We start from the raw sequence: 17,844 nt of genomic DNA on the forward strand, positions 1-17,844 counted from the left end.
TGATTTCTTCTATGTTTACATTGATATGTGTTACTACTTTTAATTCCAAGTATTTTGAAGAAGCTATTTTATTTATATTAATGTCATGTGCACTGGAAATATTTTAATAGCAGATGGCTTTTGGTGACCGGGTTAGGTAAGCCAGGTAGAATTTGCTGGAAAATAAAGAGAGTATCTTTCTTTCTTCTGCATATCTTCATTTCATGTGAAATATAAATTTAATGGGATATTTTTAAATGAAAATGTGCTAATACTGTGCAAAAGAGACACACATTTAAACTGTTAAGTATGTGATCAACAACCTGAAGAATTACTCAGTTCTAACTGTGTCAAATCAGTTTTGAGCTAATAAGTGAGCAAAAGGGTCTTCAATAACAGATGGGTTGATAGCAAAAAATGCTTGAACCACTGTTTGTGTATGAGTAGAGAGCTTATAATTGAAGAAGACATTTCAAAATGTGTCACAAAGCATATAGTAGCCTGTGAAGGATGGGCTGACTTTAACTTTGGAGTCTCTTGCTTTCTCCTTGTTACAGCTGCCCTAAAAAACCTTGTGCCTCCTACAGATTCTGTGTTCTTCTTGCTGTAATATTTTCTATGTCATTTTTCTCCCATTCCTCTGAAGCACACGATGTTCCCATTTCTTGTCCTCCCAGCCAAACATTTATTTAGTATCAGGGTCAGGTCTGCAGTGGGGTTTTTATATGTTAGTGCTCAGAATTGGTGCACCTGCCTGTGAAGTTGCTTAGCTTTTGGAAAGGACCATCACATTAGTTGTTAATTTTTCCCAGACGTCCCATGGCGAAAGTCAGGATTTACAACAGGCTGAGAATGGTAAATGTGATATTTCTGGCAGGCATCATAATTTACTGGAGGAGGGGGATATGTTTCATTTGGAGGGTGGGATTGGTGCCTAAAAGGTAGGGTAGGAGGAGACTGATCTGTCCAAATGGTTCGGGGGAAAGGCTGCCTCATGTCTGAATGCCAGTTTCTTGGGATAGATGTTGGATTGTTTTCAAGGTTGAAATGCTGTTGTACAGGCACAAGAGAAATAAGAGTTCCTGAAGCTTAATACTTTCAGGACCGTGCTCTTTGATTCCTGTATTCTACCTGCCTCCTGCCTTAAGCAGACAGCTCTGTTTGTGTTACTAAATGCTATGCTTAGTCCTTTTCCAGGTCTTCTCTCCTAGTGCCTGATGTATAGTGCATAACTTTCAGTTTCCTTTGCCAGGAAGTGTTTTCTTTATCCCTTGTAACAGTAATCAAAGCTTATTTCTGAAAGCCCTCTCCTGGACCTTTTCCATTAAAATAAGAGAACCAAACCACCATCATTATCAGAGACAGATATCCAGGAGTTGTTTTTTATTGTTACTGGTTTTGCTACTATTACTGGTGTTAGTGGAAGAGGCTGCCTTGATGCTCTGAGCCATTTAATGTTCCAGACTTTGGGGGATGTTGTTCAGTGCATGAAGGGGAGTTGTGACATTTGAAGTTCCCCTAATTGTTTTGCTAACCCATCCTCTCAGTCTTGGTTAGGATCAGTTCTGGCAGTTTTTAGGTTTTATGTCTTTGATTGTTACATCTATTGTTTGATAACAGTGAAAGGTGAATGTTGTCTTTGTGTGCGAGAGTTGTTTCATTTTGTGGGATAAGTGTCTTTTAATTATATACATTCACGCAGTAAATCCAGAGAGTGCAGAACTTTCCTAGTCCTATCCAGGTCACTACTAATAATGTATACAAAGAGCAGCATCCTAAATGTTTGTGTTTTACAAAGCAGAAAATATGTCTTGAAATCAGTTACTAAAAGATATCCTATCACCCAGGAAGGGTCATGTTTCCGAGTGCTGCCTTGTATTACCTTTTGTGCCTGCATCATGAGAAAAAGGGCCATGTTACTTGCTGCTAGATAAGTCACTGTTCCCATCTATTTTAATTCAGTTTAAGACACTAATTTTTTACTCAGTGTTTCTGCATCCGATTCTAGCCAAAACAACACTGTTGAGAAATGACAGAATGCTGAAATGTAAAGATGGGGAAAGACGTTATAGGTCACATTGCCCATCTGTCAGAATGTGAGTACTGCCTACAGTACTCATTTCAGTGCTAACCTTAGTTTGTACAAGGAGTTTTAGGCAACAAAGCTTCAACTTCTCCACTAGGAATACTATACTATAGGTTGTTGAATTTGCCACATGGTTGTGTATATAAAATCTACTTGGCTGCCCTTGGCATGAAACTGAAAAATATTTCCATGGTAAAAATAGCAAAATATTGATTGAAAAATGGACAAGTATAATTTTCCTGACATTAAGTGCTTTTCAGCATCATTCATAGCATCAAAGATTTTTTTTTTAGTATTTCTTCCTTTTGCTTTTAGACCATTTTGTTAAGTTTGGTTTTTTAGTCCTATTTGCACCCATAATAGGTCCTAACCACCTATTTGCATGCATAATCTATTTTTTTCAAGTTCACAAGGTTGCTTTTCCCTTGATCATTTCTCAAGGGGAATTGCCTTCTTTTTTTCCAGGCCTATAATTTTAAGTAAGGTGTATTTTCACAGTCCTGTACAACTTCTTTGAAAGAATGTTGGTTTTGCTGTACTCTCCAGTCATTTCCATTGTGTTTCAGACTTAAAATGGCCCTTGGCACTTAGTTTACTTAAGCAATGACATATCATAGAGCTCCTTTTTTGGCACTGTTACTTCTCCTCAAGTTCAGTCCCTTTACATTGTTCATTATTCTCCAAACCTATGGTGCCATGTTGCATTGGTGTTTTGAAATTTTTTGCTTAATGCTATTTCTAAGAATTAAGAGGTCAACAGCAGTGCATTTTAATAAAGTGCGTGAGGAGAAGTAGGTGTAGCTTTCCTTCTCCACGGAAAGTGCCTCTTTATAGAGGATCTCTGAGGGTATAAATATTTATAAGTATAATCAATTGCTATTTCATGTGTTTCTATTTTTACATGACAACTTTCCTTGTGGCCACGGTACTGCTTCCACTTTCTCTTTGTTGAGAGATCTTTTTGTAGCCTTGCAGCACTTGGAGGGGTCTAAGAGAAAAATGGAGACAGACTTTTTAACAGGACCTTCTGCAACAGGATAAGAGCTAGTAGTTTTAAGTTGGAAGATGATTGATTTAGATTAGATTAGGTCTAAGAAAGACATTTTTCACGGTGGTGGTGGTGGTAAAATACCAGCACAGGTGCTCAGAGAGGTGGTGAATGCCCTATCCCTGAAAATATTCCAGGTTGGGTTGGATGGGGCTCTGAATAACTTGATCTAGTTGAAGATGACCCTGCTCATCACAGGGGCCTTAGACTAGATGAGCTTCAAAGGTTCTTTCCTACTCAAACCATCCCATGATTTTATGATTTATTGTTTCTACTACTCTGCTACATTGATCTTATATAAGGGCAGTTTTCTTAGCTTGGGCATATTGTCATACAAACAGAGCCACAAGTCAGGTGCTTCCTTCAGTGCCCAGCTCAAGTGAGTTCACATCTGCATAGGATACACTGTGTACTCAACATTTTCTTTCATAACTAAAGACTTTCCTCTTTTGCTTTCTTCTGCTGGTCCAGTCTCACCTCCAATACATGTTTTTTAGCTTTTTCAGAAAATAGAATGGCTAAATAAAAGGTGCTGAATAAGTATTTGTTCTACAGTGAAATTTCAGAATAATTGGTGTTTTGAAGGCAAAGCAGATTCGACTTAAGGAATTTAACTTTCTTGCCAGTTTACATAATCATTTAATTACTGAGTTGGATATTGAGAAACAAAGGTGACAAACTCACACTAAGGGAAAACACCTCACTGTGAGGTTCATCTTCACTCCAGACATACTCCCCTCCTCTAGCCATCACTTAGGTCCCACTCAGTCCCTTTGGGGAGGTGAGAGACTTGGTGTCCCTCACACATGCAGTTGGAGCTGGGGTCAGGACATGCTTGTTTCTCTTTTGTGCTCCTTTTTCCTCACCCTTTTCTTCCTTATTACTTGTTTCTCCTGCCCCAGTGGTGGGTCTGGTGTGACACTGGCTGGAATCACCTGTGTCCAGCATAGGGCAGCCCTGGCTTCTCCCCTTGTAGTTGACTGCTCCCTTGCTGTTTCCATCCAGCAGGGAGCAGAAGGAAGGCAGAAGAGACACAAGATTCATGCTTCAGTAGGACATACTCCTGAAACAAGACACTTGAATGTAGCAGAGTAAGGAATAACAAGGTGTAAAGTCTAGAAATTGGACTGATTTTTTTTTTTTTCTCTGCACAGAATTTTTAAACTATGAGGGAAATTGGTCCTAAAAACAAAAAGAAAATGGCATTTGCATATTTCCACTATCTATCCTAAACCAAGATTGCATTATCCAAAATGGGCCATCCCCTTTTATCAGTAACAACCTGATGGCATTACAAAGGTTCACAAGGAGAGCCCTGGCTAAGCTCGGCAGCTTGTGATGTGTCCTGCTGGGTGCTACAGCCTGTAAAGTAATGGACAAACTGGCAGTTCTGGCATGTGCTGTCCTGCAAGCCACCCACAGAGCACCCAGGTTCTCAGGCAGAAGGACATCAATAAGAAAACTGGGATTTAAAAACAGTTGGCAAGCCCTATAGTAGAGTACCAAATAGTTGTAATTCATGTAGCAGAGCATCTCCATTGAGAAATTTATTTTATGCCACACGAAGCTAAACCTTGTAAAAGCTGATTCCCCGTGAGCCCTGGACAGCTGCACTTCACACGTGGATGTTTATCTTTTAAACTGACGTACTGTGAGTGCAGTGGTCCTGCAGTTATTTAGGGTTTGAAACAAGCTGTCGGGCAAGCGATATATTTGGAATTATTTAGTTAATTTTATTAATCACTTAGAGATTCTGGGACATAAAGGGGCACTCTGGGACATCAATTAAAACTTTTCCAGAGGACGTTAAGGTAGAAGTTTACTTCCACTGACATAAAAATCAAAACAGTTTTTGTTCCAGCTCAGACCAACTTGAATTTGCAGTTTGTTGCAGATATGCAAAATCACGTTTGTTTCTCTAAGTTCGTCCTATATACTTAAATGTATATACATTAAGTGAAAGCATTTGGCAAAATAGCTTTGCCTCTATATGTACTTAGCCAGGATCAGTGAGTTAATTTGAAGCATTTTATGGACCACAGTAATCCCCAGCTCTCCTCATGGCCAGTTCAGTGCCAAAACAAGATCATTGGTGGTTTTGCTATTTGTGCTATTAGAACCTTTCCAAAACTCTAAAACTTCTGTATTTATTATTGTTTTCTCTCTATGAAGAATTTTAACTGTGACAGCAGTAAGCCTTGGTAACTTCTGCTCTTGCTAAGCAGAGGTGAGCACTCTTTGGTACTGATTCCATCCTTTCTGGGCTGCTGTTTTCAGCGCTCAGTGTAACAGATTAACCTGGAAGCAGGTGTTTCATTCTTGGAGATTTATGTCCTGATAAACCTCTTGAACAGATACTGAATTTTGTTAAAGTAATTCACCTATTTCACATTTAGTTTTTCATTATCTTTTTTTTGTTCTCTTCATGTGCATTATAATTTTTTGCCCAATTGTTTCTGTGTTTTTGAGGCAGGTTTTTATAACCCCATGCAGGTGTAAATGTTACACTCAAATTCCAGGTATTTCATTATATAAAAAGGTAACAGAATAAGATACTGGATAACATTTTTGTAAGCTTGCTGTACCATGATTTTAAAAATAACAAGTCATATGGTGGGTAAGGCAGCCTTCACTTTGGAAAAGAAAGGAGGAAAAATCAAACTTGAGGAAATACCATAATTAGGTTGCAAGTACAGTCCAGATCCAGCCCCTCCACTGTTTGTATTAGGATCACACATGCAATTGTTTTTCCTCTGGCCCTGCTCAGGGTCTGGAGAAAGTGTTGCAGTATTTGTAGGTGTGGCACTTAGGGACCTGGTTTAGTGGTGGGCTTGGCGGTGCTGGGTTAGCATTTGGACTCAATGGGCTTAGAACCCTTTTGCAACCCAAAAGATTCTATGACTCCATGAAGGAATGGCTGCAATTTTGCTTTGATTTTGTTTTTCTCTCTCTGGAAGGAGTTTTATCTTAGCTCAGTGAGGCTGGAAAAAAAAGTAAAGCACACCGCTGGGTCAAATAGGATACCTAAAATCTGGGTGCGTGCTTTTCTTCTGGTCTGTTTTGAGCCTGTGTGCATTCATGTGTATTAGCCCAGCTTCACAGAACAAGCTGAGTTGGAAGGGACTCACAAGGATCGAGTCCAACTCCTGGCCCTGCACAGGAGAACCCCAGGAGTCACACCATGTGCCTGACAGCATTGTCCAAATGCTTCTTGCACTCTGTCAGGCTTGGTGCTGTGACCACTTCCCTGGGGAGCTGTTCCTGTCCCCAGAGAGCTTTTGCCATTGATATTTCTATGTCCTTCACTGGATCTTACACTGGGGAAAAAATTACCTCTTATGTTAATCGCTGCTAATTCAAACTGCTAACAGGTAAGATCATTACAGGGGAAACTTCAACAGGTGTAAAGTAGGTGCTTTCTTTTCATTCATTCCCTCTGATAGCCTCTGAAAACACATAGAAATGTTAGATTTTCCTTGTGTGTGTGTTTTGGTTTTTTTTCTAATGCCAGTTAATGCAATTTTAAATAGGAAATTATTCCTACAGATTAAGTAAAAACAACGTAAAACTCCAAGTCTGAAAATAAGACCACCTCCTTTGAAAGGTGCAATTTATGTTTAAACTACATTGCTTTATAAGAGGTCACATTATATACATAGGGAGTGGTCTTGAGGATTTCTTGGGGCATTTTTTTTCCTTCTTGGCAGCTGCGGCCTTCAAGCAAAGCTGCTTTTGACTTCTGTTTAATGTCTCAGAGCAGAGGTAGGATTGTTTGCTGCAAAGTCATTCAAAGAGCTTTTTTATCTTTTACATTTTCTGATTAATAGCAATGAAATGACTTTTTATCTTTCTTAGTCTTGCAATTTGTAATTCAGTGGTAAATATGACAAAAGGTTCTGTGTGTTCTGTGATCTTGAGGCCTCATAGCGTGCCAGAGAATTACTGTTTTGACATCTGAATTGTCATTTAATCTTTCCTGCCATTGTGTGTAAATGTAAATTTATTTCTTGCAGTTGTGAAACTCTTGAAAATATGAATTTAAACTAATTCAGTGTTACTTTTTTAAGGCCTTAAGCAGTCTGACACTGTATGTCTGAGGAATGCAGCATGCCCTATTCATGTACAAATATAGGGACTACTCTACTTTGTATTACTAAGACACAAAATAATAGCGTTTTGAAGTAACATAAAAGTGCAAATATATGTTCCAGAGAGTGTTTCAGAGTTTAGGGCTGACTGTCTGGAAAGATGAGCCTTTAACTCTGATATACAGTCCAGAGTTCATTATCTGCAGAAGATGGCAATAAGCCACTGACAACTCAACTTACTTTTAAAATGGTGATACATACACTCTTGTATTACTCTCAATTTCACCACCTCCTTATTTTGAGTTTAATTAGATGTAATAATGTAGGTAATGATGGTGATTCCTTAACAGGAAGAGCAATATAGGGTTCTAACTGCCTCAAGTTGCACAAGAGGAGGTTGAGATTAGATATTAAGAAAAAAGTGTTCACTGAAAGGGTGGTCAAGCCTTTGAACAAGCTGCCCAGGGAAGTGGTGGAATCATCATTCCTGGAAATGTTTAGAAACCAGGCAGGTGGGGTGCTTAGGGACATGGTTTAGGGGTGGACCAGGCAGTGCTGGATTATTGGTTGGACTTGCTCTTAGAGGTCATTACCAACCTTGTTGATTCTAGGAAATTAAAATTGGAGCTAGGAACAAGCATAGGTAGGCAATTTCAAAATTATCATATACTCAGTTGTGTTTTCTTGTTAAAAAGTAATGTGCTGTGCTTATTATTTATAAAGTAGTCACCACATACCTGTGCTTGTGGTTTTGTGGTCTGGTTTTGAATACAGCACTGCATAGAAGGAACAGTTAAAACAGGGAGTTATGAACCTGGAGAAAGCAACTCAGTATGATGTGGATAGTCTCTAAAACTGTGGGTAGTATGACCAAAACCAGTCAACCAGGATAATGCTAGCCCTCATGGTAGAGGGGAAGTTTACCTCATCCGAGAGGTATGAGTCATGTCATACACATGCAGAGAATTTGGTAGCAGAGTAATTGTTCATGAGCTAGACCATGTGCCTTTTTATTCTGTTTCTGCTGGCTTCAAGTGCTTTTACTCTAGCTTGCTTCTAAGTTGTGCTTTTGGCAGAAAAGTAACTAGACTGACTTGCTGCAAGCAGAACAATCTTGTATATATTTGTGGAAGCAAAGTCTGTTATGCTCAAGTCCTTTAAGAAGAAGAATAAAAAAAATCTTCCATTTTTTTTTTTTTTCCCAAAGCTATTCAAGTTTTCTCTCAGCTATGCCAATCTGTCACTGCAACTGTCGGTGTGATGCCTTTTTCAAAGCACAGAGATGGCTCAGCTGAAAGGAATGCTTCCAGTCAAGGGCAGGAGAAAGGTCCATGCAGGGAGCAGGAGCTGTAAGTCTGACTGCACGGTACATTGTCAGTTTATTATAATACTAAATATATAGGTAAGGATTGGGACAGAAAAGAAAGTGAGTGTGGAATGTGGAAAACAGGATCACTCAATTCACTACACTCAGTAATATTCACACTTCTGGTGATTGGTTTGGTTTTATTTTGCATCAGGGAAAAGCTGGTAAAGCGTAATTTACTTGGTAAAGTGTAATTCAGTGTCTTGATCAAGACTGTGGAGCAGGCCAAAGCATAGAGTTAAGAATAAAGTCATTATCTTCCAGAAAGCTATTTCTTCTCGCCCAGTCTCAATAGTCTCAGTCTCAGCCTAGATAGAGGCTATATACATCCGTGTGGGTATATAGATTGAGAGATAAGAGGCAGTGCTATCTCAAAGACACTGTAGGCAGAGGTTCTCAAGAGAATCTAGACATGTTTTTGCACACCTTTGGTAATTTACACGCAGTTGGAAGTACTGTTGGTGAATCCTGGTTCATAGATTTGTCAATGTTCTCCATTAGCAGTACAGAGATACCTGAGTATCTTTTTTGAGAATTTGGTGAACCAGTGCATGTGACATGTTTTTAAATCAGGGATACAGACACATCATCCTGGAAGGTAAAATCTTTCTGACTCCCAGTTGATACTGATCATGTCTTGACTTACCCTTCAGTAATTTCACTGTGGTTGTAGGACTGTTTTGATGCTGCTGTGTACTCCATGGTTAGCACTATATTTAAGGCTCTCTCCAGTGATTGCAAACTGTCTTCTCAGCTTTGCATGATTGAAGTTTCCTACTTTTCTTTAAAGCGTGAGCTACGAACAGGACCCAGCTAATGAAATAATCTCCATTTCCTGCGCTTTAATGCAATTTTGCAGCTCAGGAGCTTAGTGTTCTTCAAATTACCATATATCAGAGCGACGGAAGCAAAATGTTTGTATTAAATCATATTTCTTATTTAAAAAAAGAAACAAGAAAAAAACCACTCAAAAAACTAGAAAGTTGGAAGAACACAGTCCCCCATAAACACACACAGAATCACATGTGCAGATATGAACAGGAGGAACAGAAAAGGAAAATGCACTGATGATTTTAGTGCTTATAGTCACTATATCCATCTGAAGCTATTGCTCCATTAATTTTTTCATGCTCATCTGTCTGAACAGGATAAATGCCCCAGTTGCAGAAAGTCATTGGTTTGATAGTTTAGTTCAGCTTTTCCAATCAGTAAGGAATACAGTAAGCACAGTGTTGAAATGAACCCTGAGAGATACACTGGCTTGAAAACTAATCCTTGACAGGCTCTGTAGGAGGGCTAGGGAGGAAAGGATCACATCATTCAAAGGAGCAGCTTTAAATGCTCTGACTTTTGCTGTGGATGATGGACCAAGTGATAACCCGAAGATCAGGATTGGGTAGGAAGCAAACAAATGGAAGCATCGTGGGCCTCCAGAACATTTTGTGAAGGCTCATGAAGGACAGAGGGAGGTGATTACAAAAAGAGAGGTCAATTTATAAATGTTTAGATTTTACCTTGCCAACCTAACATCTTTCTGTGATGAGAAACCCACTAGCTCTGTGGATGAGGGAAAATCAGTATATGTCATTTGCTTGGATTTTAGCAAGGTTTTAGGCACAAATGCTCTTTCGTAGCCAAATGAGAGAGAAAGTAAATGGATGGATGTACTAGAAGATAAGTGGGACACTGGCTAGATCACCTGATGCAGAGAGTAGTGGTCAGCAGTTCAGAGTTCAGTTACTGATGCCAAGTTGCCAGTGGTGTTCATACAGAGTTGATAGAGGTGCTAACGCTGTTTAACATCTTCACTAATAACCAGAATGATTACATAGAGAGCATTGTCAGCAAGGTTTGAGATAACACCAGACTGGGAAGTCCAGATACACTGGACTGTCATCTGCTCTTCAGAGGAATCTCAACAGGCAGGAGAAATGGGCTGAGGAGAACCTCACAAAGGTCAGTGAAAATGTGCAGGAGTTCCCCATGACAGAGTAGAACATGGAGCAGTCCCAGCCAGGCACAGTCTGGCTAAGCTGCAGCTTTGTAGAAAGGAGAACAAGTTGCTCATGAGTCCGCCATTGCCGCGGTGAATGGAAATGGCAAACTGGGCTGCACTATCAGCCTGGGCAGAGTGTGAGGGGCGTCTGATCCCCTCACAGACTGCACCAGGAGTACTCTGTCCAGTCCCAAGTGTTCCCACATTTGCTAATTTCTGACTTCTTTGGCTTTGCTTCAGGAAAATCTGATGTAGATAAAAGGCTTTGTTCCTCATTAGGTTAAAGTGATTTGGGAGAATGCTTTGGAAAATTACTTCTTTAAGATTTTTATTTTAGTAGATACTGGTTTTTAAATCAGTGGAAAGATGCTTTTATTCTGAAAATTGCAAACTTTGTTTGTAGTTGGTAATAGACCAACATAGTAGGTAAAAACATAAAGGAGATAAAATCAATACTGTAGAAAATTCCCAAACTTATTCTTCCTGTAGCAAAGGTAGCATTTTTTACGTGTATTGAAGTGTAAGTAAAAACTATGATTCTAAAAAGGAAATAATTTGTTTAACCTTCAACGATAATGCAATTATAGGCATATTCCATATGCCTAAAGCTAAAAATACTATAATCATTTGGCTTTCAGCTTTACCTATCACTTTAGTGTGTCCAGTGTTTTGGGACACAATGATAATAAGAGGGTATGGGCATGCAATATCTTTTCAGATACAAAGCATTTTAATGTCAAATTATACCGTACCATGACAACTGGTCCACACCATGAAATGCAGACACACCAAATTATATACATTTAATTTTAATTCTCAGCTTACACTGTTGCATAGAAATAATGGCTTTAATCCAGTAACATAAAATTTCTTTGAACAGTAGCTTTTGTCCGGTAACATAAAATTTCTTTGAACACAGAATTATCTTTGAATGACTGCACAAAAACTGGGAAAAAAAACCCCTGTGTTATTCTCATGTTATTTGAATTGTTGCCCTAATGTTGCATTCTTAATTTGGGTTGTTACTTAGGATTTGAAATCCCACGGTAAATATTTGACGACAGAAATAGGATCAGTGTTTTCAGCAGTGCTGTGTTTATGCCTACCATGCACAAGGAGACCCTGCAGCCTGCACGAGTTTAAAGTACAGGCAGTCATTCAGTGACAAATATACAGTGTAGATGAATAGTAGTGGTGAGCTGCTGTGCTAAGCATTAGTATCTTCAGTATTTGTCAGCCCAGTACAATACCTGAAGAGTCTTTGCTGCCCAAGCAGCCTTTAGTAAAGGCTGAGAAAGGCTGCTTTCCATCACTTTTTGTGCTACACTGCCTACACGTTGATCCTTCTCTATCACGGTATCCCTCAGTGGTAGGGAGGAGATGAGAGATCCAGCAGGCAGGAATTGTGCAGCAAGATTGATTTATTTAATTATTTTACAACTTTTTTATAGACTTTTTTCTTCATAGTCTAATTGGTCAAAGGATCAGCCACCCCATGGGGTGATTGGCTAAAATCCTAAAATATCCATTGTAAAAGTATTTTTCTGCTGTACTATAAACAAAGCTTTGCAAGGTCTCAGGTGTTCATAGCTTATAGAACTCTGCTAATATCTTCCGTGAGGGAGAAAAATATCTCACGGGACTGGAAAGAAGCAAGAGAAATTCTTGCTAGCCACGTATTTGTATCCACACTTCTCCTGAGTCCTTGAGTTATTAACAATCCCATCTCAGCAGTCCTGCCTCAGTTTGACATTTTACTTATGGTGCTTGCCTCTGGCATACACGTTCTCACACCTTTCTGGTTTTCTCCAGAGTCTGAACCAAGTTTATGCAGCTGCGTCACATCAGAGCTTGGCATTGGGTCAGTACCACTGAATCCCAGAATAGGAAGAGGAAGAGGTTCAGGTGGCTGGAAACTAGCCAGGATATGAGCTTCATCAAGAAATTAAAGATCAGGTTGGGCAGCTTTGCAGATGCACAAGTTTTTTTAAACTGGGTCTGTATTACAATCTGACCCTCAGCTGAGTGTATATGAACCATGCCAGTTATACACCTTTGACATAAATATCATAATAGATGTGCTTATGCATATACCTATACAATACTGCTAAGTAGTGTAAACATTAAATGTTGAGGTTTATCCTCTGTGAAGATCAGTTAATCATCTTGATTCAAACAGAAAAGGTGGACTTGTAGGGCAGCTGAAACTTTCAACATCCCCTAATTGTAAGTTGAATACATTAGGTTTCTTACAGTTCTACTAAAAAAATGAACTAGATATTGCATATTCAGAATGTGGTCCAGAGCCTGAAGAAATTGAAAGACAACAGTGAGCTGTGGTTTGGAGGCTGAGAATCTATTTCCTTCATCCTCAATTGATTGAACACACAGTTATGCAGTTATGTACTGTTGTACAATTTGAATTCAGTGGGAAGACAGGCTTTTGACTCTTAATGTATCATTATGGGTATTTCAATACTAATGAATTTCAGGTCTTTAAATTTATTTTCTCTTCTTTTTTCTTCTCTTTCAGGCAAGCCCTGCCCCTATAATTGTCAACACAGATACCTTGGACACAATCCCTTACGTAAGTATTAAGGGGTTTCTTTATAAATATGTGGAGCCGGTTTATTTTCACACAGAGGTTCTGTTCAGTACTGCGTAGAAGTTATTTTATAAAAAAATCTTACAATTAATAATTTCTTTTACAGTTACACAGTAAATTCTTTTCTAGAAAAAGAAATTTGGAATGATAATTGCTCTCAGTTGAATCATAGCATATTTTATACACATAATTTGTAGTTTATGCTTACTAAAGCTAGCCTTTCTTTGAAAAAAAGAAAAGTGATTTTATTAAGGCTGTCATCCTTACCAGTGACATGAATATTTCCTTTTAGAGTCATGCACACCCTACTAGCTTAATAGAAAGATACCTGGATGCACAGTGTAATATTAAAATGGTGCAATATCCATTCATTTTTCTGTTTATACTTCTTTTGTAGATGGAAATTGCTCACAATAAATAACAGCTCAAACTAATTGACCTAATATTTTCCTGTTTATGTCTCTTCATTTTTATGACTTCTAGGAAACAGATTATCCTAAAATAAATGCATGTTTTTATTAAATTTTAAAAAATCTGTTTTTTCTACAAGCATTTGATATTATTGTCATTTAGACTGTAAAATCAACTATAGTTGAAGATAAAGGACACAGAAAAACACAAAGCAAACACAGCACAAAGAGAGTAACAGGCTTAAATGATTGGAGGAAAGAAGAGCAAGTAGCACAAAGCTAGCCAGCCAGTATCTAATCTTTCCTCTTGCATCATCTTCGTTGTCTTTTCAAAGCTCCTAATTAATGTCTCTCATCTGTCGGGTTTTGTCCACATCTGTTTCTTATGATACCAATGCATAAGCCTAATTATTTATCTACCTACACCAGTCATGTTGCTGGGTTCTGTCTTTCAGAAGAGTGTTGATCAGGAAGCTTAATAGGGGTTGTCCTGGCCAGTTTGTTTCTGACAATTCATAAAACTTAGAAATTATGGTGCAGAGCACAGATAAGGATCACAGACAAGAGCAATTTAGAAGAATGACAGTGCTGTAAAGCAGAAGAGAATTAAGTTCCTTGATGGGAATATGAACTATTGGGAAGGGTGAAAAAGTTAAATAGAATTTCTCTGTTCATTTGCATTCAGCTTTTTTAAAAGGCTTCCTAACATTTCTGTCTCAGTTTTCCATCCTAACATCAGAACCATCTGCTATGGTCTCACTTTCAATAGGTCTGTCTGGCTTTTCTGGTGTATTTTGATGAGACATTTTACACTTAGTGTTCTCTAGTCTTCCAAAAGGGACACTGTGAGCCCCAGTTCTCATTTTCAGCACTGGACCTGTGCCCAGGATCCTCTGCTGCTACAGTGTTAGAATTCATAAATACGGATGCAATTACTCTAGTGACAAGATGCTCAATCAATATGAGTTATTCCCCTAACACATCCTATCAATACTTACATGCTTTTATGCCACTTTTATACTGGAGTTCCTTTCTCTTAAAGATCAAATGACCAAACACATTCAAGAGAAATGTTGACAGTAGCCTGAGAAGTGCCTGTGGGCTGTTTCAGTCTCCAATATACGATGTGAACTGGATAAATAAACAGAAAGTGCTTACCTGAGACAACTCTGAATTAGTCACTTTAGTCTTCTCAGCCTGGGAAGAGTTCTTTCTCTCAGATATGGGACACAGCAGCGCCACCACAGAGAATTTATTTACATTAGACAATAAGAAACACTTCACCTTGACCTGTCTGCTGAGCCCAGGCCACCATACTGCCCCACAGAGCCTGGGGTCTCTGCTTTACAAACAGGCATTTCCTTCTGCTCAGAATTTGTATGCTTGAATATTCTCTAAATGAGACAAAAGCTGTGAACAAATGACCTCTTCCTAATATTGGAGAGAGTGGGCTGGGAGACCTGTGTTTTCTTTCTTACTCTCAGGAGTAATTCAGTTCAATTTAGTTTGGTTTCATTTTACATTTCCTCTGCAAGGGAGTTGCTGCAGTCACTAGACCAGATCCATGTTTGCTTGTGTGTGCATCTGCTCCTGGCTGGTAGAGCAAAATAAGAAATTCATTTACTAGTTCCCATCAGCAGGCAGATGTTTAGCGTTTCCTGGAAAGCAAGGCTTCGCCATGTGTAGCAGTTATTTGGGAAGACAAATATCATAACTGTGAATGTTCTCCCTTGCTCCTCCTTTACCTGAGCTTTTATTGCTGAACACCACGTGGTATGGAATATCCCTTTGGTCACTTGGGGTCAACTGTCCTGGCTAGGTCCTATCCAAACCCTGTACCCACCCCTAGCCAACTTGCTACTGGGACAGGAAGGGCAAAATGGGAAGGAGAAAAAGCCTTGATGCACTGTGCAAGCTTTGTTCAGCAATAGCTAAAACGCTGGTATATTATCAGCATTGTTTCACCCACACATTGAATTATTGCTCCACATAGGCTGTTATGGAGGAAAAAACCCATCCCAGCAAAACCTAGTATAGCCTACAGTATTGTGTGGGTCCTGTAATACAGCCTATAACATCATGGGATGTTAGGGGGGTTTTGTCTCTCTTTTAAATATTTGGAAATATAGAGACAAATCTTCCAAACTGGATAAGTGTATGATACTGCAGCCATCATTATATAATTTATTTTACAAGAAATGTGATTTAGCAGATATGTCCTAAAACATATCTTGGATGAGGTCAGTTCAGAGAGATAACAGAAAGCTAGATTTAATTATGATATTGAAACTTGAGCATGTGCCAAGCAGCTGCATTTTCAGCACTGTTAGGACTTCCAGACATGCCTGGGGGAAGACTCTAAGTGCCTAGGAACATCTTTGGTGAATGTTTAAGTATTCTTACAGTTAACTAGCTAGGTATTAGCACTTCTGAAAGGCACTGTTGTTTTTCAGTTGCCATAAAATAAACATCTAACACTGTGAGAACAAATTTTTTTATGGATCAGAGAATTCAAGTTAAATGATTATATTTTCTGTCCAAAGTTAAAAGCAGCCTTGGTGTAAGATGCTGATCCTCTCTCAGAACTGCAGAGTATTTAAAACATCCAGAAGTGCTGTTCCTTGGGACTATAGTGGTCTTAGATTCCTGCTGTTTGTCCCTGATACTCAGCTCCCATTGTCAAAGTATGCTTGGAGTCCAGGAAGACTGGGTGGGAAGAACCAGAAGAATTTTTTAGATGCTGCTAATTGGGTTATGTTTCCAACGTTCACGTTCTTTTTTTTCCATTTGTCTTTCTCTAGTCTTAGATGGTTGTCCTTGAATTCTTTTGATTGCCTTCCACAACTCTGGACGCCATCTCTAAATCAACTTGTTGAATAAAATTAAAAGGCAAGGAAATATATAAGCAGGTGATGTGTCTCAAGAAAATTTTTGACATACTAGTTTTTGATTTCTGACTGTTGGGTTTTTCTAAGATACTTTTCATGACAGCTAGTTAATGCTGTCCACTCATGTTTGCAAAACGTGCTGCTTGAAAAAATAAAACAGCATATTATTTTTCTTACATTTTTTTTTCTTAAATGACTGTAATTTGCATTGTATTTACCATAAAAAGTTTAATTAATTCATTTTATACCCTGTAGAAATTATGTCCAAATTTAAACATGGGAATAAGCGTGGATTTTCAAATTTTGCTGAATCAAAATGATATTTTTTTCTGTCGTTACTAGCCACAGCTGATAGCCTGATAGATCCCTAAATAAGGTCAGGCTTTTTTTGGTGGTGTTATATGTCAGATGGAGACTTCTCATGATTTCATTAGGCTGTTGGCGCAACTTGTGTCATTGTTTCATTTTACAGGATGTACCCTCAATGCATTTCCAATTCATTAACAGCTCTGCCCATCCTCTCTGCCATCTTCCTTCAAAAATTCCTGAGTGTTTTAGAGAGAGACGCCTCACAGTAATGGTCACATTCACAAAGCATGTTCACATGTCATCTTTGCACTGGTCCACCAGGAAGAAATTTAATTTTTACAGTTGGTATACAACTGGTAAACTGAGTGATTTGTCTCATTCATGCCATAATGATGTAAAATCTCTTAATTAAACATTTTTCTTCTGTTGATATTCTTCAAACCTTTCAACTCAATAGTTTGGGGAAAAAAAATCATCCTTTGTGGGACTGGTTTTCATCAGTACACTTTTCTTAGACGAGATGAAAGAAAAGGCCTTATTCTATTGTAGTGTGTGTTATTCCTTGTAATTTGGGCCTGCAGCAAATAACAGAAGAAACAGTTAATTAAGCTTTTTCCTAGGTTCAGTGGTTTGAAAACTTTGGCTCACCAAGCTTTGGACGTGGGAATAAATTCAATAGGAAGCTTAGATGGTACAAAACGAATTCTTCTGTGGCATTTTAAGCACAATTAAACATTTGTGGGAGTTTGTTTGTTCTCTATTCTTTGGCTGTAAATTTTAGATCTCTTTGTATAATGAGAAGCATTAATTTAATAATACATGAATCATCTCATTTTCTCTGTTGCACAGAATAGGCCTTATTTATTTTTTTTTCATTTCCAAAAAGCTGCATAGTTCAGTTAAAAGTAGCTATAAGGCTGGCTTTGCTGCATCACTTTTAGAAATTGAAGGGAGCCTTTCTATTTATCTTATGATGGAATTTTATTTTCTTTTCATCTTAACAAAAAATTTAACAAGTTCACTCTGGTACTTCGCTTGTTCCCTTCCTCCCCTATCTTGTCACAGTGAT

General features: G+C 38.5%; 1 protein-coding gene across 6 annotated transcripts in view; it reads left to right on the plus strand.

Moving 5' to 3' along the window:
- The window catches only part of DLG2 (discs large MAGUK scaffold protein 2), a gene marked incomplete at both ends in the record, with an annotated part of 992,680 nt that overhangs the window by 590,150 nt on the left and 384,686 nt on the right, over positions 1-17,844 (plus strand). For all 6 annotated transcript variants that reach the window (XM_082277305.1, XM_082277307.1, XM_082277308.1 and 3 more), the window contains one exon: positions 13,097-13,150. In XM_082277305.1, the coding sequence (XP_082133431.1) occupies positions 13,097-13,150 (54 nt within the window). The remainder of the gene's footprint in view (positions 1-13,096; positions 13,151-17,844) is intronic.

This window comes from Coloeus monedula (assembly GCF_965178545.1).
Source record: "Coloeus monedula genome assembly, chromosome: 3".
NCBI classification, from domain to species: Eukaryota; Metazoa; Chordata; class Aves; order Passeriformes; family Corvidae; genus Coloeus; species Coloeus monedula.